General features: G+C 37.3%; 1 protein-coding gene across 3 annotated transcripts in view; it reads right to left on the reverse strand.

The window, feature by feature from the left end:
• Positions 1–4,474: 4,474 nt before the first annotated feature.
• LOC134527491 (serine/threonine-protein phosphatase 4 regulatory subunit 3) overlaps positions 4,475–22,271 on the reverse strand; it is a 269,007-nt gene continuing 251,210 nt past the window's right edge. For all 3 annotated transcript variants that reach the window (XM_063360215.1, XM_063360213.1, XM_063360214.1), the window contains exon 18: positions 4,475–6,150. In XM_063360215.1, the coding sequence (XP_063216285.1) occupies positions 6,058–6,150 (93 nt within the window). In that variant the 3' untranslated portion in view covers positions 4,475–6,057. The remainder of the gene's footprint in view (positions 6,151–22,271) is intronic.

Below are 22,271 nucleotides of genomic sequence, written 5' to 3' on the forward strand. Positions count from 1 at the left end.
TCTTTCTCATCTATGAGTTCTTGGAAAATGTTTACAAGTGAACAGCTTGCTGTTGAGCTTGAAGAGGCTCCTTTAGGACTCTGCATATCACAACCAGTGTCTGATGATTCCAAATTAATGGCTTGTGTCATCTCTTCACGAAGCCACAGTCTGGATTTTCTTACTACCTCCTCAGAAGAAAAAAGTTTACACTTGTAGCGTGGGTCCAATGTGGTTGCCAAAACATGTGGCTGTGAATTCTCAAGAAATGAAAACATAGTTTCTAGGGCTTGTAGGATGTCAGCTACTGAAGGTTTAAGTGATGAAACAACGTCCAGTTTCTGTATCCCCCACTTCAAAGTTGCTACAAGTGGAATCACATCTGCCAACATACAGTTATCTTCACTCGTTTTAAGAGTCACTTGCTCAAAAAGTTCCAGAATTTTTATGATTTCAGCCATTAAAGTCCAATCTGATGCACTGAAGTCACACCCAACAATTGTGAGTTGGTAGAACATCCTGAACTGGTAACCTTAGCTCGAAAAGTCGGCGCAACATGTTTAGCGTTGAATTCCACCTGGTTGGAACATCCTGGATCAAGTTCTTCTCTGGAAGATTCATTGCCTTTTACGAGGCAACTAGCGCTTTTCTTGCTACAACCGAGTGGTGGAAATGTGATACCAGATGCTTAGCCATCGGGATTACCTTTATTGGTATGACACTAGACACAGTTGTATTCACAACTAACTGTATACTGTGTGCCATACACTATAATGAAAGTTTGCCTAGGATAGCTGGTGCTCGTATCATGTTTGCAGCATTATCAGTCACAATATAATCAACTTGGATTGTCAAAAATGTCCCACTTTGTAAGGCACTGTTTAATATTGTCAGCTATTAAGACTGCAGAATGAGTGGGTCCTTCAAAAGGATGAACTTCCAAACAGAAGTGGACCATTTGCATATCATCTGTGATCCCATGTGATGTTAAACTCATGAAATCCATCATTGCTGCAGATGACTATACAGTCAAATCTCTCTGAAACGAACCCTTACGGTTCCCAGGAATAGGGTCGTAATAGAGGGGGGATCGTAATAGATGTTTTCCGAAATTTTCAGTTCATTAAACCCCCCCCGCACACTCACCGCTACTCGCTAAGAAACCAGCCGTACAATGGCAGGATGCTGTCACTCACAATGCTAGACGGCTTTGCTTTAAACCCACTTCAACCTTCATGACAAGTCCCTCGCCCTACAGGCCACCTCTAAAGAAAATATGTCAAAAGACAGTTTATTTTTACTGGTTAGTTTACATGTACGTATTCTGCTTGCCGTTGTTAAATACACTAGAACCCCGATATCACGAACCCCGGATTTAACGAATACATTCTCACCGTCAAAAAATTGGACATTTTGACCAAAATGTGAAAATCAGAAAAAAAAAAAAAAAAAAAAAAAAAAAAGAAATCAAAGATCATTAAAATCTGTTAATTTTAACACACAGCGTATTTTTGTGCCGGCTTTAATACTTCCAATAATGTTCATGTAAGAATAACAAAAAAATAATAGGACATTTCCTTTAAAAGTATATGCAGCTGTAGGTTCTGCAACGCGAGTGGGCGCACACTAAGCTCGCCCGGCTGGCTGGCGGCAGCGGCTTCATGACGCATAAGCTCACCCCTCCCTCCCCTCGTTCACATTCTTCAAGGCTAGCTCATCCCTCCCAGACTCACAAACCATCTAGTGTCCTCCGTTGTAACACCCCAACTTCGCTTCCTTTGAAAAACCTTCAGTGAGCAAATGCTCATTTCACCCTCCCTTCTCCCGTAAAATTGGGCTATTATGAATGGTGTACTAAAGCGGTGAGGGAGGGGTCAAAATATATCACTTTTCACACCAAGTTCGAGTTCAGTCATCTCTGGCAAGGAATTTACAAGCTTTCAAACTTAAATATAAATGTATTTTAATAGCAAGGGTCCTATGAAAAGGAATATACTGAATAAAATCAAGCTGCTGTCACCAAACAAAGCATAAAACAGCCCGATGCGTGGTCGCTTCGTTATTGCTCGCGCGAGAGGCGAGACGTGGAATGTTAGAAGAAAGATAAATGCGGGGGAGACAGACTGCAGCCAGTGTGTTTCCTGCTTGGGGAATAAGTGGCGTAGCCTTTTTTTTTATGCTGGGTGAAGCGACCTTTTTTTATAACCCACGGGAAAAGATAATTGCTTGAGCTGTCAAAATAAACATCGCTGCTGCAGTTAAAACAAGTCGAGGCGGGCGTGCATCCAGTCGGTCACTGTGTATTGTCAACCGATAGTAATGAAAATCAAGAGAAATCCAGCAGGTAGCTTTGCCTTAACTGCGTACCACACTAGACACTAACAAAAAGCTAAATGTAAACACGTTGCCACAAAAACCTTTATCTGCACCCTGCCGGCAAAGGTGGAATGGGGGTTGTTAAGCGCTGACAGCGGTCGTAAACACGTTGCCACAAAAACCTTTATCTGCACCCTGCCGGCAAAGGGACGTGGAATGGGGGTTGTTAAGCGCTGACAGCGGTCAACAGGAAGTGGTTGGCTCTCCTGGTGTGTGGAGCGCTTGTTAGAGCAGTGGCCTGCACTGATCAAGCATTTTGATAATTGGGATGGGAAAGAAAGCAAATCAGATTCTGTTTATTGCATTGTCAGTACTTTACACTCAGATTTGGATAAACTTTACTTTTTTTTTCCTTCAAGCTGTACTGCCAACATTTTCCAAATTCAACACTTTGTTTCAGCAAGAAAGACCATACATCCATAAACTCTATCCTGAAATGTGTGTGTGTGCTGCTCAGGCAATTTGTTGCAAGCTACGTGAAATTTCCAATAATTCAGGAATGTGGTATCACTAAACTAGACGAAAAGCGTGAAAACCAACAGCCAGATGAAGGAATTTTTATTGGTCACAAAACCAGAGATTTCCTAGAAACCTGTAATTTAGCCACTGAACAGAAAAAATATTTTTTTGGGAATGTCAGAAACTTTAACAGACAGGAACTAAAGAGCTGTATCACCTCCTGCCTCTTGAGGATGATGTGTTAAAAAATATTATGATTTTTGATCCCTGCAACAAACCATCAGGAGACTGGCACAAAGTAGAGAAGCTTGCCAACAGGTTTCAGAATGTCATCGGGCCAGATGACATGGACAGACTGAATGATGAGTTTATCTCTTATTATGGGAACCTGTACAAGCCTTACCAAAACAGGAAATAGATTCCTACTGGTACAGTATCTCTCAACATAGGCAAAAAGATGTGGTGGTTTACCCTGTGCTCTCAAAACTTGCAAAAACCATGATAATTCTTCCCCACAGCAATACTGCTGTGGAAAGGGTTTTCAGCAATCTCAAGATTATTAAAACTGCTCACAGATCATCAATGGAATTACCAATGTTAAATGTGTTGTTGCATTGCAGAATGAGAACATCTGCAGGTCTGGCTTTCAAGCCCACTGACGAGATGCGGAAAAGAGCACAGAACATGAAAAAGTAGCTAGTTAATGATGTGAAATACATTTGTTTTTTAAACTTGTAAATAACTTCAGTTGTATCAATGTATTTATAGTTTGTAAATAAGAAAAGCACCAAAGCTTATACTGAAGAGAAACTTTTTAAATTAATTTTCATTTTATTGTGATACCAACTATTAGTTTTGTAATGTAAGTGGCAAATCTTAACAATTTTTTACATTCATTTGATTTTTTTTTAAACTATGTTTTGGAATGCAAAGTATATTTAAAATTACAGCGAAAAATTATTTATGTAAATTAAGGCTATAAATTTTACAGGATTTTACAGGATTTTTAAATGCTGTAAAGAGGATTTAGGAACCTAATTTGGTGGCAGGCCTGAGTTAGTGTTTTTTCCCTGCTTACTATAAGTCACCTGCAGCCGTTACACTTGGGAATAAAACCTGTGTTCAAGGGCTCACTGCAGGAAAAGGTTAGTGCAAAAAGCTTTGTGCATGTTGAAATCTGGGAAAGATCCAAACACCTTGAAGATGAATGATCTGTACACACTTCACAACTCTGCTTATTCTTTGAACCAAGTAAGTCATAAACTAAGCTGTTTCCCAATGGAGGCATATGTGACTCAGGCAGTGGCTAAGTTGAAGTGATTTGTTTCAGTTTCAAGAATACTAAAAAAAAACATAATCCCAGACCTACATCAATTGGACATGGACAGCGATCATGTTTGTAGCATTAATGCTAAAAAATTGCATACCACAAATTTTTTCAAGATGATTTAACTATGATTATATGTTCGTAAGAGTTGTGTATAAACTTCATAACTATTGTCATGTTACTAGGTTTAGTGTGTGTTAATCTGCTTGCTTTCATCAAAAATGATTAAGTAGGTAAAATGAGATACACAGTATTCAACCAAACAACCAATGCATGCACAATTCCTATTCTTGCATATGCACCAGACATATGCTGTGAATATAAACACACGGAGACAAATATCATATTGTTTATTACTGATTATAACTTGGTTACAATTTACAATTAAAAATTCCCCTTTTCACAACTCTACAAAACATGAAGACTATGCTCTGCACGCATGGACGGAGAATGACCAGCAGTGTGAGCGCTACTCGATTCGAGCAGCACAGACACGGCTCGAGCCCCGAGGTCACCCCCCTTCCCGCGCGGGACAGTACGGGAGACCGCGCGCATGCCCGGTTCCCATACACACACACTCGCACTCACCACGACGGCTCATGGCTTCAGTACTTTTATTAAGTCAGACCAAATGTGTTTATTGCGGTTGTAGTTTATTTCAAACTGCTCTTGATAAAAACTTCATTTCATATTGAAATAATTTACTTCCATTTTATTAGATTAAAAAATAATAAAGAAATTTTAGTGTAGCACCAAATGAATCAAACAACAGTATAATTTATGTTAGGAACACATGAAACATACATAACCAGAAAATAAAATAACCAAAATAAAATGGTTTACTGATGGCAGGTGCGTAGCAGGAACTACATTATGACCTAAATGATGCGAATGATTATCGCTGCCCCCAGGACACTCGTAACCAATCGCAGAACTCTCGACTGTCTACACAACACCTTGAAACAATCAGCACACATATTTCAAATGACGAAGCAACATAAATTACAACTTTCATATACACATTTTTAAAATACATGCAAACAGCACTGTTTTGTTTCTAAAACATTTTCTTGCAAGATCTGTGGTACCACTGTGTCATGAAGCGAGAGAGTCACTTTATCTCGCAAGCACAAAAAAAAAAACTGATGCAGACTGGTAATGTTTGTAACTAGCCGTCTCAAAGCAAGAAATGTGTGCACATCATAAGGCCGATGTCACCTTCTCCAGACACTAAATGACAGCAGTGAAAGCCACACTCTGTGTGTTGCTGTCAAGTGTTCACTGCGACTGCAGCTGTGCCATCATTGGTTTCCCAGAAGGCCCTCACATGCTTGGCTCCTAGAACCCACAATATTTTCTATTCACTTTCCAATCACAGAGATTGTTTAGGTTGACAACACGCACATACCAACTGTTTAAAATTCAATGATATGTGGGCAAGGCCGAGTCATTTTGCATCGAGTCCATCGAGAGCATCACTTGCCCACACTGACTATGGCAGCCATATAAAATTATATGGAGAGGTAATTATGTTCTTGTGTGTAAAAGTCAGCACAAAATAGAAATATAATATATTTTGAACAAGTTTTTGATCTTCTTTGTCAGACACAATTGTACTTATTACAAGTCAACCATGTTCAAACACTAGCTAAAGTAAACTTTCCAACTATAAATATCTTCATTTTCATTGCACAACACGAATAGTTCCTGTAGAAACGCGGAATCGAAACCTATAACCAATACACTCACCGAGTCAATTTACCAAATTTCAGAAATATCTCAAGCGTTGCTCATTTATCAAACCATTCTGACAAATCTTTACAAAACGCATTGAAAAATAATGGTTTGCATGAGACTTCAGATCAGTACACAGAACTGCACACGGGATAACCAAGCTCCAGATCAGCGCCTAATCACTATGTGAGTCGGGCGCGCTTCGGTGATGGAGTGAGGCCGTCACTTTCCTCTTCCTCCTCCTCGTCCGAATCCCCCTCGTAGTCAACCAGCGCCTGAAACACCAGCACCAGACCATCACATAACAACAAAACCAGACCCTCAATAACAATACCAGCCCCTCACACAACAAAAATACCAGCCTCTCACATAACACTAGCACCAGGCCCTCACACAGCAATACCAAACCCTCACATACCACCAGCTCCAGCACCTAACACAACAATTCCAGCACCAGACTCTCACACATCATGTCTGTTGTTTAGAATAAGCCTCGCATCAAACTTTTAAAAACAGCACTTGTGGCTATAAATCAAATTTATATTCAATGTTTAGTATGAACTTAGGTTATTATTAAAAAAAAATTGATTGACCATAAAGTCGGTTTACGGACGATAGTTTAACGTGACAACGTCATAACAAAACATTGATGAAATGATTGATCCAGAAGAAAAGGAAATATCATATTTGGCCTGAGACTGAGCCGTAATAGGTTTTTGCAACCAAACCATTTAGGCATTAAAAATATTATATTCTTTGAGGAAGAATTTTTTTTTAATTTTTCTATCTTTTGTATGATAAAATCTACCTCTGCATACTTTTATGAATAAAATTGAATCATTTTTATTGAATTATCACTATTTTGTATGGATACAAAGGAGTGAAATGAAATGTACAATTTAATTAATAAATTTACTTTTATTTGCATTCATTATTCAAATATATTTATTACTTTTGAAATGTTACGTGCGCCGTATTTATTTTTACAAGTACAAAAAAAATTTCGCACCTGCCGGGATTCGAACCGACAACCTTACCATTAGAAGATATCGCCGCTGATCGCTCACCCACGAGGCCATATACTATAATTAATAGTTTCAGATGTTATATATACATTTATAAAAATTTTGTTCACGGTCGGGGAATATTATTATTTCGTTTTTATAACTCAATTTTATAACAAATACGCATCCCAAATACACCAAACTTATTTATAATGTGTTACAATATTTTTTAAAACATTGTGCAAAAGATCCCGGTTGTAATTTGAATTATTATGTGTAACTGTAAAACACCATTGTTGGTTCAAAACGTATTTGAATATTCAACATTACTTTTAAATAACTGGACCGATTGTGCTGAAAATCGGTGGACAATTGTTAAATTACATAATATTAATAATTCAAACGACGAAAATATTATTGAAAAGTCAAATCGATGGTCGTTCCAATCGAGTGGAAGAGAGATGCCACGCATGCGTAGGCCCTACAATGAGCATGAAGAGAGATGCCACGCATGCGTACAATGAGCAAATAGGACACATCCGTAGTGGGACATCCGTAGTGGGACACTTTTCGTGCGTGCACCCGGCGTTCATCGATTTATTAGACGTTGCCACGTCAAAATATGAATTACCTCTAAAGATTTTATGTAAAACTAGCAGCATTCTTGGTACAAGTTTGAATTCTTTCAGCATTCTTATTCTTGCCTCAATAGTACTACTAATTGTAAACATAATAATAATTATTATTACAGTTGTGACATGCACACCAACACCTCATAAAGAGGGTACTAGGGTGTGCACGGGGATATAAAAAAGAAACGAAAACAATGAAAAAAAAAAACCATATCACAATAAAAGATTCAAACAAAAACAAAATGCAAAGGACAAAATAAACAATAGACACAGACACAATAAACAATTGATTAATGAAACAATCATTCTCTACAGGAAGAGATGAAAAAAACAAATTTAGACAAGTCAAAATCAAAAAGTTAAATTCTCTGGATGTGGATGAAAAGTAAATTATCTTTATTAATACATAATTTTTATTTATAGTTAATTATTTATTTTATTTATTTATCCAACACTTGAGAATCTAAGGTTGAGCAGAAGAAAAAACTTTTTAATGAATATTCTATTATTTGCTGACTTTAGGAATTCCTCATATTTATTGAAATTGATAATTAATCTGTAATTTATATCATGAGTCTTATATAAGGTACATAAAAATGGTGGTTTTCGATTGTTGAAAGAAGGAATTTTTATCCCTGTAGTTTCAAAAATGTGGGGACAAAACAGTTTATAGTTATAACAGTCATTAACAAACATTGTATCTAGAATATTTCTTCTATCAGAAAGGGAACCTAAAAGAGATTTAAGATCTATTAACTTTGTTGTTTTTTGGGCTATATATTTAGATACTTTGGTTTGAATTGAATTAAGTTTTTCACTATCAGTACTAGTACCTAATACTATTCCAGATTATTGATCCATATTCAAGTTTTGATTGAATCAGAGCTGTGTAGAGGGATAGTATAGAATCTGGATTGGATGTATAGAAGGTAATGAATTTTATAAGTCCAAGAGTTTTCCTTGAGTGAGATACAAGGGCATCTATATGTAGATGAAAAAAGAGTTTAGAATCAAGTAGGATGCCAAGATCTTTCACAAAAGGGGTCTTAAAGATGCGTAAGTTATCTATTTTATATTCATAATTGATGGGAAATAATTTTCTAGTAAAGGTTATTATGGTGGTTTTATCTTTGTTAAGATGAACTAAGTTTAAGTTGCACCATTCAATAACTGAATTGATGTCCGACTGGAGTAGATAACAATCATGGATGGATGAAATTTTCTTGTATATTTTTAAATCGCCTGCAAAAAGAGTGCCAATTGAATGATTTAAACCAACAGTTACGTCGTCAATATAAATATTAAAAAGTAGAGGTGAAAGTGTACCACCCTGTGGTACACCAGAACTAACCGGATATAGATCAGTGTGTGCTTTTTGTATTGCAACAAAATATTTTCTGTTCTTTAAATAACTAGTCATTCAGGATATATATTTATTACATGAGCCGAATTTAGCACATTTATATAAGAATTTGGTGATTTACAGTATCAAAAGCGTTTGCTAAATCAAAATAACAAGCATCAACTTGACCTAGGGTTACCAACTTTTCAACCTGATCATAAGGGACATTGCACCCCACCTAATAGAGTGGGGGTCCGGGGGCCCTCCCCCGGAAAAATTTGAATTTCTAGATGCAAATTGGTGCTATTTTAGCAGTTTTTGTATCTGAAAATAAATAATGTACCTGGTTGAAATAATAAATTTTTTTTGTATTGGCCTAATAATTTTTTGAGTGGTGAATTTAATGCATAAAGATATTTTTAGTTAACAAAGTATAAAAATTCCAGATAACTCATATGTGATTGAACATTGGTAAACTAACTTCAACTCTCTCCAATGCAAAATGTGATCAGGAAAAAAGTGTGGGAAGGGGAGGTGGCTAAAACCACTTAGCCATTCCCCCTCCCCCTTAGATTAGAACCACCACTAAGGACACCATAACAAGCAACTTAAAAAAAATATATTTTAATAAATGTATGCCTAACATATATTTTCTCATTTTTCATTTCACCAAACAAATCCAACTTTAAATTAAATGTCATCTCGGGTATAAAGTACACAATATACAACATCCAAGACACAAAAAACAATGTTTCACAAAAAAACTTAACTTGGCAACCACCTGCCACCAGTCGGTGTCAACATCAACTATTTAGTGGCCAGTGAACTGCGGAGTAAACGGAGCCTCGCAATGTCGCAATACATATAACAGGTGGTGCGCGATGCAGGCGGGAAAATACTTTTTCAATTTTATGCAGGTGTGTGAATTGAACTTTAAACAAGATACGGGAAATATCACGTCCCGTCCTGCCTACGTACGGGATAATTCTTTTAGTCACAGAATACGGGAAATCCCGTACAATACGGGACGGTTGGCAACCCTAACTTGACCACGAGCTATAACTTGAGAATAGGTAGGGTTAGGAAACGAAACTAAATTGGTCGTAGTGGTTTTAACAGTTCTAAAACCATGTTGAGAGTCAGATAGTTGATTTTTTAAGTTCAAGTTTAAATGTTTAAATATTATTTTGTCGAAAACTTTAGCGAAACCATTTAACAGAGAAATTGGCCTGTAATTAGAAATGTTTAACTTGTTACCTTTTTTATGTGTAGGTATAACCTTAGCTAGCTTCCATTTACAAGGGTAGATACCCTTTAATTACTACTGTTAAAAATGTGCATAAGGACAGGAGTAAGGAGTAAAGAACAATCTTTTATAATAAAATTAGGTATATCATCTGGTCTTGTTGAAAAAGTAGATTTTAGTGATTTAATACTCCATAGAACCAAACTTTCAGAAATGTTAGTCATATGGAAAATAAACAATTAGTAGTATAAGATGTGGGTAAATTAGTATTTGAGGGTGGAGTAACATAGACACTTGAAAAGTATTTAGCAAAACAGTTAGAAATGATAGTAGGGTTATTTATAACTTTATCATTGGTCTTGAGAGAGAGTTGTTGATTGTAACCCTTCCTCATGATTTGTACGTAATTCGAAATATTTTTTGGATTCAGTTTAATTTTGTTATTAATATTTTGCAGCCAAATTTTTTTATCTCTTGATAAGAGTAGTTTTGAATCTCGACATGATTGAGAATATAAAGAATAATAGAAGGGATTTCTATTTCTTTTATATAATTTGTGATAGCATTTTTTCAATTTTAATGACTTGATGAGTTGATAGGAGAACCAATGGGGATATTTAGAAGTAGTTTTCACAATAGTAGGAATATACAAATGTATAAAATGATTCATTGTAGATGTCAAATGATCGACCATAAAGTTATCACAAGTATTTATTATAAAAAGGGGACCAATATGTGTTCTTTTAAAGCATTATATAAACCTAGATAAACACAGTCCTTAAAGTTTTTAAAACATGAAGAAACATTTTGAAATAATTGTTCTGTGTTAAGTTCAATGCTAATCACAATAGAAGGATGTAGCGGATCTTCTTTGACGAGGGAATCCAGAGCTTTGTTAAAAATACAATGATCAGGATTGGTGAAGCAGAGATCCAGTAGCCGATTAGAAGGTTGAGTGAAATTAAACTGAGATAAACCCAAGGCTGAAATAAAATTGATTAAAGTCAGTGCTTTAGACTTGATATTTGAATGAAGAATATTTAATGTATGCAAGTGTGACCAATCAACTACAGGCAAATTGAAATCACCCAATATTAACAAATTATCAAAAGTATTTTTCAGTTTACCTTCAATATCATCAAAATAAGATGCATATATAGGAGGAGATGTTTGTGGGGAATATAAATATTGCCAATGGTTAAGGACTTTGATTTTTGGGTTTTTATTTTTATCCAAACGGCTTCAACACCTGGGTGATCGAAATTGTGCAGTGGCATTACATTTTTAAATTTAAATTTATTTACTGCAATCAAGACGCTACCACCTCTTTCCATTAATGTTAGGGTAGGGTCTCTATCTGACCTGAATATGAGATAATTATTGTTAAAATAATGAGAGTTGATGCTGTTGTTGGTGAACCATGTTTCAGTCAGACATATTATATCTTGATCAGTACTTAAGATATTATTAAAAAATTCAACAGCTTTTGTCCGTAAGCCTCTGCCATTTTGATAGAAGATTTTGTAACGTTGCAAGAACCCTGCCCTCCTAGCTAAATATTTTTCTTTTAAACTATTTTTTATGCATGTAAATATTTCTTAAAAAGTTTTTCTAATGATATTTTGCTGTTTTTATGTATTTAAGGGTTGATATTTCATTTGCTATGTGTTTTAAGAAGGTATTTGTATTTTAATAGACATTTAAAATCATTACTATTTTTTATGTAATTTTTCACAAAGAAGTCGCTGTACTAAATTTTTGCCGGTTTTGGCCTACTTTTTCAGGTTTTTTCTAAATGAGTTTAATTTTGTAAAGTAATTTGTATTATAATTGCTGTTTGTAATGTTCATTAACGTGTGGAACACGTTAATGAACATTACAAACAGCACGGGACTGTGTCTGATGTGATGGTTAAAAAGAGAGGCATGAGAGGCCTGTAAGTGGGAGTGAGAAAGAAACAGTGCTTCCTCGCTAACTGAGATAAAAGCTGGGATTCCCCACTGGTCGTGGGAAATGTGTGATAACTGCTGTCTCACGGTGTGGGAGAGAGAAGGAGAATGTAAAGTCCCTGGCTCTATGGAGAGAAAACTGTTTTCAATATGTGTTCTGGGTTCCTATTGGCTTGTATCTGTAAGTGTGAATGAAGCATGCGTGTGATTGGTCAGTGAGGTCATGTGACTTCTCCTCCCTGCGTGGAGTAGACAGTGGCAAGAGTTCACCAGTCGTCTGCCGATTGCTGCACCAGTAGGTCGCGTTCGGTGGCTTCTCGGCAAAAATGAAGTAAATTGGAGGATAGATAATTTAACGTTGGTGGTCAGAGCCATGCCGAGTATTAAGTTAACCTAATTTTCTTTTTATTTCTTTCGGACAGTAATGAGAAATTGTGATCAACTTCGTCGGCGGTTGGCTCGGGGCGAAATTCATTTTCGCTGGGTGCGGCCATGTTTGAGGCCGCACTGACTTCGTGCACTTGCAGTAAAACGTTACTGAAGGACATTATTTTTCGTTAATTAACATCGCGCAAGCTGCGAGCATGTTTCGACAGGCAGATATACGTGTTGAACGAGTGAGTAAAACTGTGAAAGTGATTGGATTCGTCTGTGCATTCTATCTTGAAAAAATAAAACAAACACTAAAAAATTGGCGCAACATCTTTTTATTTTGTATATAACGAACCGTTATATTTTTACATTCAGAGGACACAGACACAGTCATAACAGACTTGAGCTAAGGTGGTCCTCCTGCTACCTTCATGGAAGACGTTTCTTTCAGGCTGCAAGTAGTACTGATGGTTGATTCTTGACTCTCACTGGTTGATTTGTGGATAACAGGTTTGGCTATCAGCTTTGTAGAGATTTGATCATTATGTAGTTTTCCATAAAATGGACTGATGAGACATCCGTTGGGCCAGAAAACTTGTGTTATAAATTCTGTCAAAATCATCTTCCAATACCGAGACGTGGAAGGAAGTGTGGGTGTTGTACTTGGAGCAGAGTTTAACTACCTTAACCTGAGTAAGATTAAGTTCTTGTGTAATGTAATCAACTATTTCTTTCTCTTGAACTGATGGGTCAAAGTAAGTTACAAATAGCACTTTAGTTCTTTTGACTGAAGGCTTAACGATAGTTTTTAAAGAGGAAGTATTCCTGATTCCAGCTTGCATAGGTGTTCTTTTCTTTTCACTTGTAGAGAATAATGGAGCTTGGTTCACGTTTGAGTTGGACTTGCAACTGTTTTTCACTAAGGTGAAACCTTGGTCATCGACCTGCTGGTTGTTGTTAAAGTTGGGCAGGATGTTATTGTCAGCACGAGGGTCCCGCTGAGTTGTAAGTAGGTCAGCCGTCTGGTTGCCATGCGAACCGACCGAAGACGCGACATGTCTTGACGCCTGATCATGATTACTGATGGCACTTGCTTTTGTTACAACTTGATTATAAGACTTTTGAAAATCATTTTGAAAATTCAGCTGTTGCTTTAATTGAACTAATTTAATTTTTTAAGTCACAGATTTCGTTTCTTGAATCATTTAGAAGCATTTTTATTACTTGATTCTCACTTCTCAGTTCGTCCACTTTACTGTGGAGCCAGCTAGTGTCTAAAATGAAATTATCTAATTTATTTAATAATTTCCTCAATTCTAGCCTAACTCTCCCAGCATCAAGAATTGTGTTACGATACTTGAGTGTAAAAGTCAAGGTAAGGTGTTTCAAAGGTACGTTAAATAATATCGTAACTTTAGACATTGGAAATAAAGTGTAATCAAAATCCAAATGTACTGTTTATATTCATGTGTAGTGCGTGTTATGATGGTGTAAATACACTTTGACATATATAAAACAACACGTAACATGAAGATTACCTTAAACTACCTTATTCTAAGCTACAGATGGAATTTGATATGACTATCAACTTCAAGCATCCAAAAATTCCATTAACACTTGAGTGAGTTGTTTTCACTATCAAATGTTAAATATTTAAGCGTAGTTTAAAGTATTTCGTACAATTAAAGTCATACATTAAAATGAAAGGTAAAATTAGTAAGTTATCAATTCTTAACTAAAATCAGTCCTGTAGAGCGTGGACCACTGGGTACGTTCAAGCAGTACTTGTCAGCAAAAGATAATAACACATTATTATACTACCAAATTCCATCTGTACTGAGTCATACTATCATGATCAGGATCACGATTTCGGGATTTGATTCTAAATCTAAAGATGAACAAGTTAAGAATGTTTTCTTTACAGAGAATACCAATTATAATACTAAAGAGTCTAGATCGGTCAAAACAAGGTTCGTTGTGCTTAAACTGAAATTAGTTCAGGTACTTCTATACTGCGATGGGGTAAGGGACCAAACCTTGATGTAGGATAACCAAGAGACGTGTAGGCTCTCGCAGACTTCTTGGTTCAACACATCAAGGACTGCGGTAGTTGTGCAGCTCCTCCGTCCTCTAGCGTGCGGCAGGAATACGCGCCGTAACACCTCCGTCCTTCCGGATATGGGCTGCGACAGGACTGGACTGCGCGACGGTCATCCTTCCTGGGCTCGAACTGTGACTTCTCATTTTAACAGGATTCTTTTTTCTTCGTATCACAAACGGTATTCAATCTTCGAGTAGTCATAGAATATCAAGTGAATTTGGTGATCTCTTGAATAGGGATTTCCTACGATTTCTCTTCTTAGAAATAATTATTTAAAATCTTGATATTTGAGTATAATCTTCCGTAGATTAAATATTGTTATTCTCTTACAAACTCAACTACTATTTGTAGTAGCGGTATTTTCCAATCTTCGAATAAATGTATTAAATTATATATAAATTTCAAAATGTGTTGCGTTTTAGCTGCCGTCTCGATCAAGTCTTCATTCGTTCTAAAAGAATATTTTTTCCTCACTAATAAACGATTTTCTTTCGTTTGTTTTAAAACAAAAGATAATAAAAATAATGACCATTTCTGACGTGTTCATCTTTAAATTAATCGTTAATTAAAAATACTACTGCTATACTAACTTTCACAATATTTAAAAATAAAATAAACATAGAGTAATACATAGACAAACAATAACGAAAAAAATTTACAGTCTGGGTTGATCACAGAGTCCAAATAAACATAAGAAATGAAATATAAAGAAACTAAATAAATATTACATGAAATTAAATATTTACTTTCTATAAAGCGTAAATATTGCCTTTATATTACTACATAATATTTCAGTGAGATCCAATAATTCAGTTAACTTATCAATTCTATTGCAGGAGGTATAGAGACGGCCGTTAAAGATTCCTTCCCAGTTGATAAACACTTCAGAGGAGAGTTCTTGTTTTTATTCATATCTTCATTAGAAATTATGGTACAGGTTAAAGATTCATTATACTGGGGCATTGGAAACCCTAGAAATTCCTGACATTCGTTTATTGACGAGTTAATCTTAAAACTATCACTATTTTGTGTTGGAGAAAAAAGTTAATAACTGCCAACGCGGGAGCGCACAAGTAGACCGACGATCACCGGCAGACGTCCGACTGTAAATTATTTGTCGCAAATACATATTTCTAAATACAGCAAGTGGTAAATATTGTAACGAACATAGATAGGACTGCGACGCGCGACAGGTTTGTAGCAGGCTTACAGCCCCACACGGCCACTGACGTCACGTGCCGTCCACTGACTGACGTAAGTCATGCCACACGTGCCTGCCCGGATTACAAGGGTCCTCGCTACCCCCTCTCCAACCATTCCGCATCGTCTCGCCTCTGGCCATTGTCAATGACCCTTTTAGTGGCCTGGGAATTATGAGTGTTTTCCGAGGCCGCCGCACAGAGTGGCGCGAATAAACACCACCTTTATGGACTTTTTGGGCGTCAGGTCAGCCCAAAGTGATGCGACACTTCCGACCCCCCTTCCCCCCAAGATCGTTCCAGAAAGTCTGTCAAGAGTATAAAAGCAGCAGTGCCAGCCTCTGCAAGAGTTCCGAGGGAAGAGCGGAGTAGCGGAGTGTGTCTCCACTTCAGGTCATGATAATGGCAATATCCGTGCGATCAGAGAGAGGTGAAGAGGGCAAGTGGCCCTTGCTGAGCAAACCAGATTTCTTGGGAGGCAATACCGGCAAGTGAAGACCTGGTGAGCCAGTCGGGTGTGATGAGTGATAGTTGGGGACTGTACTGCAGCACAGTGTGGATGAGTGTGCGAAGGAAGCAGACAGAGGCAGACAGAAGAGTGAGCCACTGTCGAGCCAAGCTCCAGTGGAAAGTGTTAATGTTTCAATTACCAGTATAACACTAATTATTGTAGACAGAGATTTTGAGTGCATTAATTAAATTTACACTGTAGACATGAGTAATAAATAAACCGGAACCGTTTAATTTGGCTATACCTTATGAAGCCAGTCTTCTCCCCACATTATAATCAGGCCTCAAAGTGGTTACATTCTAACAAATTAGTGGAATAAGTGACTTTTCTGGTTAAAAAAAGTGACTAAAAGTGACACAAAAAACTACCTGTTAAAATGATGAAAATAACATTATGCTATATTAAAATTAATTATCATTTTAAAATTCACAATAACAACACTGTAAAACTATGACATAAAAAAGGAGATCCTACCTCTACATGCTCTTGGTACAGGAATCAAGCTGTTGGTCCATATTAACTCGAGTGAACCGATACTATTGTAAATATATTGAAAGAAGACAAATAACCAGCACAAACGTATCTGCCTAAACATTGTAAACAAGTACGAAAAAGTAATAGTAGACACCTAATACTAAGCTATATCCGAAAGAACAGCGTAAATTGCAGGAAGCAGATTATAGGCGCATTGTATACTACATGAATTAATTGCATTGTATCAAATGAGTAAAATGGGTCCGAAAAAACTGGTGCAAATATCGGGAAAACGTTAAAAGCGGTAACGTAAAATCGGGGTTTTACTGTAATTTTGTTTAGAAGAACATGAGAATACCAACCAAAAATGTGAAAAAAGTGGAAAAAGTGACCAGTTACTGGAAAAAGTGACTTCTAGTGACAATGACAACAAAAAGTGACTTTTAGTGGAAAAAGTGACCGACTTTGAGGCCTGTATAATGGTAAAATTTTTGTTTCAGAAGTGGGATAGCCTTAATTAATACATTTAGTATAAAGTTTTTGTTAACTAAAATTAAAAAAAGGAAAACATTACCACAAAGTTAGTTATTTGAGAATTGAGTTATTTATGAACTATAGTTTTGTGTTGTGTAGTAGAAGTAGTAAAGTTAGTGTTAGTTTTTAGTAGGGGTTTAGGTTAGCTCATAGGTGAAATTACAGTATAGTTCATAGGACGGTAGAAATAGGCTGCTAGTGAATGCGACATGAAAGATGGCGGTCAAACTTAAAAACATAATAAATAGCTTTCTTGGCCGAAATGAATAATAAAATAGAGGAAATAAAGGGTCAGGAGGAAATGACGAATGGCCAAGAAGAGATGAAGAATAAAATAGATAATAGCCAAGAAGAAATGAAGAATGAAATGAAGAACTGTAGAGAAGAGGTGAAGAATGCTATACAGACAGAGATAGAGGACATCACGAAGAATCAAGAAAAAATGAAGAAGACCGATGAAACCAGAATCCAGCTGGAAGGAAAGTGCAGAGTTTGGAACTGCAACTCGCACAAAAAGAACAGCAATTTGCCCGACAGAAACAACAGTTAATTCAACTTGAACAGAAAACCGAACAGCGTGTAGAAGCTGTGTCCAAGGAGTGCCATCGGATGATTAAGGAAGCTACACCTGCTGTAAAACCGGAAGAGTAACTCTTGAGGATGGGCACTTCCAGCAGCCACACAAAATTCAAACCACCCACCTTCGATGGTCAGTCTTCTTGGACAGTGTACAGTAGACAGTTCAAGCCAGCTGCAAAAGTAAATGGTTGGGGAGAGAAAGAAAAGGCTACGGCACTCATCTTGGCCCTGTGAGGATCTCTACTAGAGCTGCTGGAGACCATACCAGTTCCAGACCAGAAAGACTATGGAATATTAGTAGAGGCCCTTGAACTGAGGTATGGCGACCGACACATGGGTGAGGTGTACAGAACAGCCCTGATGACAGGTCAAAAGCAATCTTCTGAAACACTCCAAGAATTCAAAGCCGACATTTAGCGACTCGTGCACCTCGCCTATCCAGATGCACCAATGGAGTTCCGCCAGCAGCTAGCCACCAGTGCGTTTATAGATGGACTCAGAGATGCGGGGGGTCAGCAAACTCTTTGTTTGGCTCGGCACAAGAAGAGCTGCGTGGCTTTGGTCCATGCCCTGGAAATCGAGGCAGCACACAGTCCTCGAGAAACACAAGCATCAGGACAAGGAGAGCTGAACTGGAACACTACAATGGAGCAATGCCAGAAACACCACTAATGAAGCAGATATTCTCAGGGCAGTGAAGAATCTGCTAAATGACACTCCAGGTGAACAGATCAGAAAAGCAGGAGGACGTCTGTAATGCTTCGTCTGCAATTAACCGGGAAACAACCAGTGGGAGACGTCTGTAATGCTTCGTCTACAATTAACCGGGACACAACCAGTGGGACTGCCTGACACGTAGGAAGACATCGTAGCAGGAAGAAAAACATGAAGAACAACAGGGAAAGGAGCAGTAGCTGATGAGAGGGGGTGCATGCCAGCTCTACAAGAAATAGTAGCTCCTAGGGTTTTCGCTGTATCCTTACTTCGTAGAGACCATAACAGTTTGTTGCTTAGTGGCTGGATAAATGGTAGACAGTGTTAACACAGGGGCATCAGCATCCATAATTCGCACAGACATTGTAAGAAGAGAAAAGCTGAAAAGAACACACATCCCATATAGACTCAAAACAGCCACTGGAGACACTTCACCTATGTCAGGACAGCTAAATTTGGAGGTAAGGATTGGAACTTTGACATTAACACAGGCCATTCTTGTTGCTGATATCACCGATGAGGTAATTCTAGGAGTGGTCATCATGAATTGATACGGATTCGTTATTGACATGGAAGGACAGATACTGCGTATTAAAGGTAAAGAGGTAGCCTTGTTTACCCTCGACCAATTGGAAGTTCCTGAAATGCAAGTGGTAGTTAGCGAATTCGTTTCAATTCCAGCAAACCATGAGCAGATAATAGCAGCTAGAATTATGGGAGACCCTAGGGGCAACATGAGCTACCTGACTGAGACAGATATGACATTAGGATTGAAGAAGCTCCTGGTCACCCAAAGCATTGCAAAGTTTGGTGAGATTGTTCCAGTCAGGGTGGCCAACCTCGATTCTTGAACAAAGGTTCTTAAACAGAGAGCCCAATAAAGAGCTGAGAACCAGTCTCTTGGGTAGGCCAGTGTGAGAATTCCTCACCTATTAGACATGCCGCGCCAACCACTGAACCCAAATCTAGAACATCTAATCAGGCGATTCAGAAATAAACTGGGTCAATCCATGTGAAATAAACCAGTGCTCTGAACCTTACCATTTCAGATTTTGTTAATTTTTGGTACACTTGTTGTATCCATGGAACAGTTGAAAAATACAAAATTTAATTTTTTGGGCTAGTAGTTTTTGAGTAATAGCCATTCAAAAAAGTAAAAAATCATATTTTTTGCAATATTTGGAAACAGTAAAAATTTTATTACTTCAAAACTATTAGGTCAGTATTTAATGGGCTTTAACCTGATATATAACAAGGCTGTCATCCTTCAACTTCCATTTTTTTTCAAAACAATTAAAAAAATATTTTTGAAAATCTCAAAAACATCCCTTTTAATTATTTATCCAAAAAATATGTTTTTTGAATACTAATAGGCTACCTCTATACCAAGTTTCATAATGAACAAACAATAGACTCATCTAAAAAAAATATTGTCTTAATAGTGCTTAAGCCAAATTTGCTGATAAATGTCACCAAAGAGTGAGCATTTAATATTAGGTTTTTTTAAATGCAAATAGAATCTAAGTTTTATTACTGAATAATCAGAATGTATATATTTTTTACTGAAGCCATCAAAATGTTTTATTAATATACAAATTGTAAGTTTTAATTTTTTAATTTGTTTGTAAGAATAGCTCTCTCTCTCTCTCTCTCTCTCTCTCTCTCTCTCTCTCTCTCTCTCTCTCTCTCTCTCTCTCTCTCTCTCTCTCTCTCTCTCTATATATATATATATATATATATATATATATATATATATTGCAAATGTTGCTTTCACTGTGAAAAAGATTCCCAACATAACCTGTAGGCCTACATTTCTGTGGCTCTCTTGTTTATCCTAGTCAGTTGTTGTAGGACTGTGAACTTTATGGTTGTCTACATATTTGTAATGTGTTGAATGTAAATTATTTGAGTGCATACTTCTTTCAAAGTGTTAAACTGTTATTTATTTAGTGTAAACTATTATTAGCATTTGTTATAAAGCTAAATATTTCTTTTTAATTCCTAAAAATGGCAAACTGTAAAGTTGCAAGAAACCTGCCCTCCTAGCTAAATATTTTTCTTTAAACTATTTTTATGCATGTAAATATTTCTTAAAAAGTCTTTCTAATGATATTTTACAGTTTTTATGTATTTAAGGGTTGATATTTCATTTGCTGTGTGTTTTAAGAATGTACCTTGTGTTTTAACAAACATTTTCAATCATTAATATTTTTTATGTAATTATTCACAAATAAGTCGCTGTACTAGATTTTTGCGTGTTTTGGCCTACTTTTTCAAGTTTTTCTAAATAAGTTTAATTTTGTAAAGTAATTTGTATTATAATTGCTGTTTGTAATGTTCATTAACGTGTGGAATGATTCTAGAACACGGGACTGTGTCTGATGTGATGGTTAGAAAGAGAGGCATGAGAGGCCTGTAAGTGGGAGTGAGAAAGAAACAAGGCTTCCCCGCCAACAGAGATAAAAGCTGGGATTCACCACGGGTCGTGGGAAATGTGTGATAACTGCTGTCTCACGGTGTGGGAGAGAGAGAATGTAAAGTCTCTGGCTCTATGGAGAGAAAACTGTTTTCAATGTGTGTTCTGTTTTCCTATTGGCTTGTATCTGTAAGTGTGAATGAAGCGTGCGTGTGATTGGTCGATGAGGTAATGTGACTTCTCCCTGCATGGAGGAGACAGTGGCAGGACTTCAGTCAGTCGTCCGCCGATCGTTGCACCAGTAGGTCGCGTTCGGTGGCTTCTCGCAAATTATGTAGAAATTGTTGAAGAGAAAATTTAACGTCGGTAGCTAGAGCCATGCCGTTTAATAATCATTGGTTTTGAAACTTTTTGGATATTTTCAATTAGAAATTGCGGCTACGTTTGAGGCCGCACTGACTTCGTGTACTTACAGTAAAATGTTACTGAAGGACGTTATTTTTCGTTAATTCTCATCGCGCAAGCTGCGAGCAGTTTTCGACAGGCGGATGTACGAGTGGAACGAGTGAGAAAGATTTGAAAAGTGTTTGGATTTGTCAGTGCAGCATTCTACTGTGAAAAAATAAAAACAAAAATAAAATTGGCACAACATCTTTTTATTTTTGTATGTAACGAACCTGGCAGACCCCTGCGAGTATTGTGTTTGGACAGGAGTTGTGGCCCCTGTGATGTCAAGTTCGGTTGTCCTCCTGGGAGCCGATCAGCACCACTGATTATGTGAATAGTCTAGAGCGAATGGCACTTATATAAGAAGAAGCCCGCAAAAACTTTGATTAGCGACGGATCTAATGAAGACAAGTTATGACCTGAAGGCTAACTCAACTGGATTCCAGGAGGGCAATTTAGTTTGGCTGTACAACCCGCAATAAAGGAAGGGAAGGTGCCCTAAGCTTCAAGCAGTATGGGAAAGCCCTATGAAGTTTTGAAGTGGCTAAATGATATAGTCTACCGCATCCAGAGAAAAAAGAGGGGACAGATGAAAGTGGTATATTTAGACCGATTGAGGGAATATGCCGGAAAGGATGTGTTATCTGTTTGTGATGAACAGATTTAAAGAGAGGGCAGTGTTACGTACGCAGACAGATTAGTGACGCTCTCTAGGTTAGGAGCCGGCTGGCAGCCCCACATGGCCACTGACGTCATGGGCCGTTCACTGTCATAAGGAATGCCACGCGTGCGTGCCTTCCCGGATACAAGGGTCCTTTACCCTCCCCCCTTCCGCATCCATTGCATCATCGTGCCTAAGACCATTGTCAATGACTC

This window comes from Bacillus rossius, chromosome 1, assembly GCF_032445375.1.
Source record: "Bacillus rossius redtenbacheri isolate Brsri chromosome 1, Brsri_v3, whole genome shotgun sequence".
NCBI lineage: Eukaryota > Metazoa > Arthropoda > Insecta > Phasmatodea > Bacillidae > Bacillus > Bacillus rossius.